Source organism: Penaeus japonicus, unplaced genomic scaffold (genome assembly GCF_977035675.1).
Source record: "Penaeus japonicus unplaced genomic scaffold, GWHDUDI00000001_assembly GWHDUDI00000020, whole genome shotgun sequence".
In the NCBI taxonomy this organism is placed as follows: domain Eukaryota; kingdom Metazoa; phylum Arthropoda; class Malacostraca; order Decapoda; family Penaeidae; genus Penaeus; species Penaeus japonicus.
Genome location: NW_028234422.1, coordinates 1842869 through 1845368, shown reverse-complemented (window position 1 = coordinate 1845368; position 2500 = coordinate 1842869). Strand labels below are relative to the sequence as shown.

The 2500-nt window shown below is 40.1% G+C and overlaps 1 protein-coding gene across 1 annotated transcript in view; it reads right to left on the bottom strand.

Moving 5' to 3' along the window:
• Positions 1-1079: 1079 nt before the first annotated feature.
• The window catches only part of LOC122258134 (uncharacterized), a 2525-nt gene continuing 1104 nt past the window's right edge, over positions 1080-2500 (bottom strand). The window contains exons 4-5 of the mRNA XM_043023907.2: positions 1367-1517; positions 1080-1216 (exon numbers count right to left, since the gene is read on the bottom strand). Coding sequence (XP_042879841.2) covers positions 1112-1216; positions 1367-1517 — 256 coding nt within the window. The 3' untranslated portion in view covers positions 1080-1111. The remainder of the gene's footprint in view (positions 1217-1366; positions 1518-2500) is intronic.

Here is a 2500-nt window from a genome sequence, read left to right as displayed (position 1 = left end):
TTCTCTACTGTAATGTTTGGAACGAATCCAATTGTTGTGTTTGCCTCTGTTTGTGGTTGATCGTTTGAGTGGTAGAAGTCGGAATAGAAGTCTTCTACTATGATAATTTCATTTTTATTGTATGGCACCTCTCCATTGGATTTCTTTACTGCAAAAATTTAGTTTTTCTCTAATCCGAGCCTCCTCTGTTGTCTTAAGGCTGGTGCCCGAAAGCAGAGCTTTGCTTATCTTTCGTATGTTAAATTTGCGCACATCTTGGTTAGATTAATGAAAGGATTCTATTTGAGCTGATTTTGTTCCCTTCTTAGTTGTAATTTAACTCGACCATTCTATGCTCGCTACCAAAATTTACTTCATTGTTAACACTCATGTTTTAGTGGGTCGTGTGGTCTATTTGATTAAGGGCCGGGCCTCCCTGACCGGGTTCGAGTATGTATGTATGTATGTATGTATGTATGTATGTATATATATATATATATATATATATATATATATATATATATATACACATACACACATCGAACTGGCAGCACAAAGCATGTCCTCGTGACCTTGGTATCTTGTTTGTCCTTCCTGGTAGTAGCATTATCTCTGAAGGGCCTACACATACACACACATATATATATATATGTATATTTGTATATATATATATATATAATATATATATATATGTATATTTGTATATATATATATATATAATATATATATATATGTGTGTGTGTGTGTGTGTGCATTTGTATATATAAGTCCAAAAAAGAAGACTTTTAATTAGTCATTGTTGCCTCCTTAAGGAATTATGTATGTAGTGATTTATTTGTTTGCTTGTTACTGATGGATTGTCATTGCTTGTTATCAGTGCGTTGCCCTTAGTCAAGGGAAGAATTGATGGGCTTTTGACTTAAGCATAATTGAAAGTGATATGACCAACTTGAATATTTTAAAGGAATTCTTTAAAAAGTTATCATGTAATGATAGTATTCTTTTGATTACATTTTATTAGGGAACATTTCCTTTGACAAGTAAACTTCAGAACCTAATATAAAGCTTCAAAACCTTACACTCTATGATATGTTAAGCGTGGGTAATTATGGGCGTCTCCAGCGAAGTCAGCTCAGCAGGGAGAGTAGATGAGGTCGCTGCTGCAGCACAGAGGCTGCTCCGTCTGGTCGCCTGTCCATTCCCAAGGGCCGTCGCAGATTTCCGAATAGGCGTACACCTGAGATTAAAGATAAAGATATATATATAGGCGTGCTTACTAAGTGAAGTATTAAGATATGTAGTAAAACAAAATAGAGAGTGCGAGGGAGAGAATAAAGGAGGGAAGCAGACAGACAGAGAGAACGGAGAGGGAAAGATAGCAACTCACAAACTTGGTCTCGACGGCTGTCCCCGCGGCGTCGCACAAGACCTGGCCGACACTCGAGTTGGTGGAAGTGACGAAGTCCAAGTCTCCTCCTCCAGACAGCTGCTCGAACTCCAGGAAGCAGCGGTTCTGGCAGGCCTTGTTCTGGTCGCAGCTGAAGGGGAAGGGAAGGATTTGGATCAAGTTGGCAGACTTACAAATTGCCCTCAATGGCACGAGAATAGGAAGAGAGAATGAAAATGATAATATTGATAATGAAAATGAAGATGACGATGAATATAATGATAATATGAATAATGATGGTAATAATAACGAAAATAGCAATAAGAATATCCACAATTGCTAATGATAACAATAAGAATATGAACAACGATAATGAAGATAACTCCAGAGGGTTATCTTGTGACTGAGAGTCGGATTACAACAGTGGCGATGCATCCAAACGGCAAACCTTCAAGCAGGCCAACACTCTACCTGTTAACTTCAACAGGAGGGAGACACTCTACCTGTTAACTTCAACAGGAGGGAGACACTCTACCTGTTAACTTCAACAGGAGGGAGACACTCTACCTGTTAACTTCAACCGGAGGGAGACACTCTACCTGTTAACTTCAACAGGAGGGAGACACTCTACCTGTTAACTTCAACAGGAGGGAGATACTCTACCTGTTAACTTCAACAGGAGGGAGACACTCTACCTGTTAACTTCAACCGGAGGGAGACACTCTACCTGTTAACTTCAACAGGAGGGAGACACTCTACCTGTTAACTTCAACAGGAGGGAGACACTCTACCTGTTAACTTCAACAGGAGGGAGACACTCTACCTGTTAACTTCAACAGGAGGGAGACACTCTACCTGTTAACTTCAACAGGAGGGAGACACTTTACCTGTTAACTTCAACAGGAGGGAGACACTTTACCTGTTAACTTCAACAGGAGGGAGACACTCTACCTGTTAACTTCAACATGAGGGAGACACTCTACCTGTTAACTTCAACCGGAGGGAGACACTCTACCTGTTAACTTCAACAGGAGGGAGACACTCTACCTGTTAACTTCAACAGGAGGGAGACACTCTACCTGTTAACTTCAACAGGAGGGAGACACTTTACCTGTTAACTTCAACAGGAGGGAG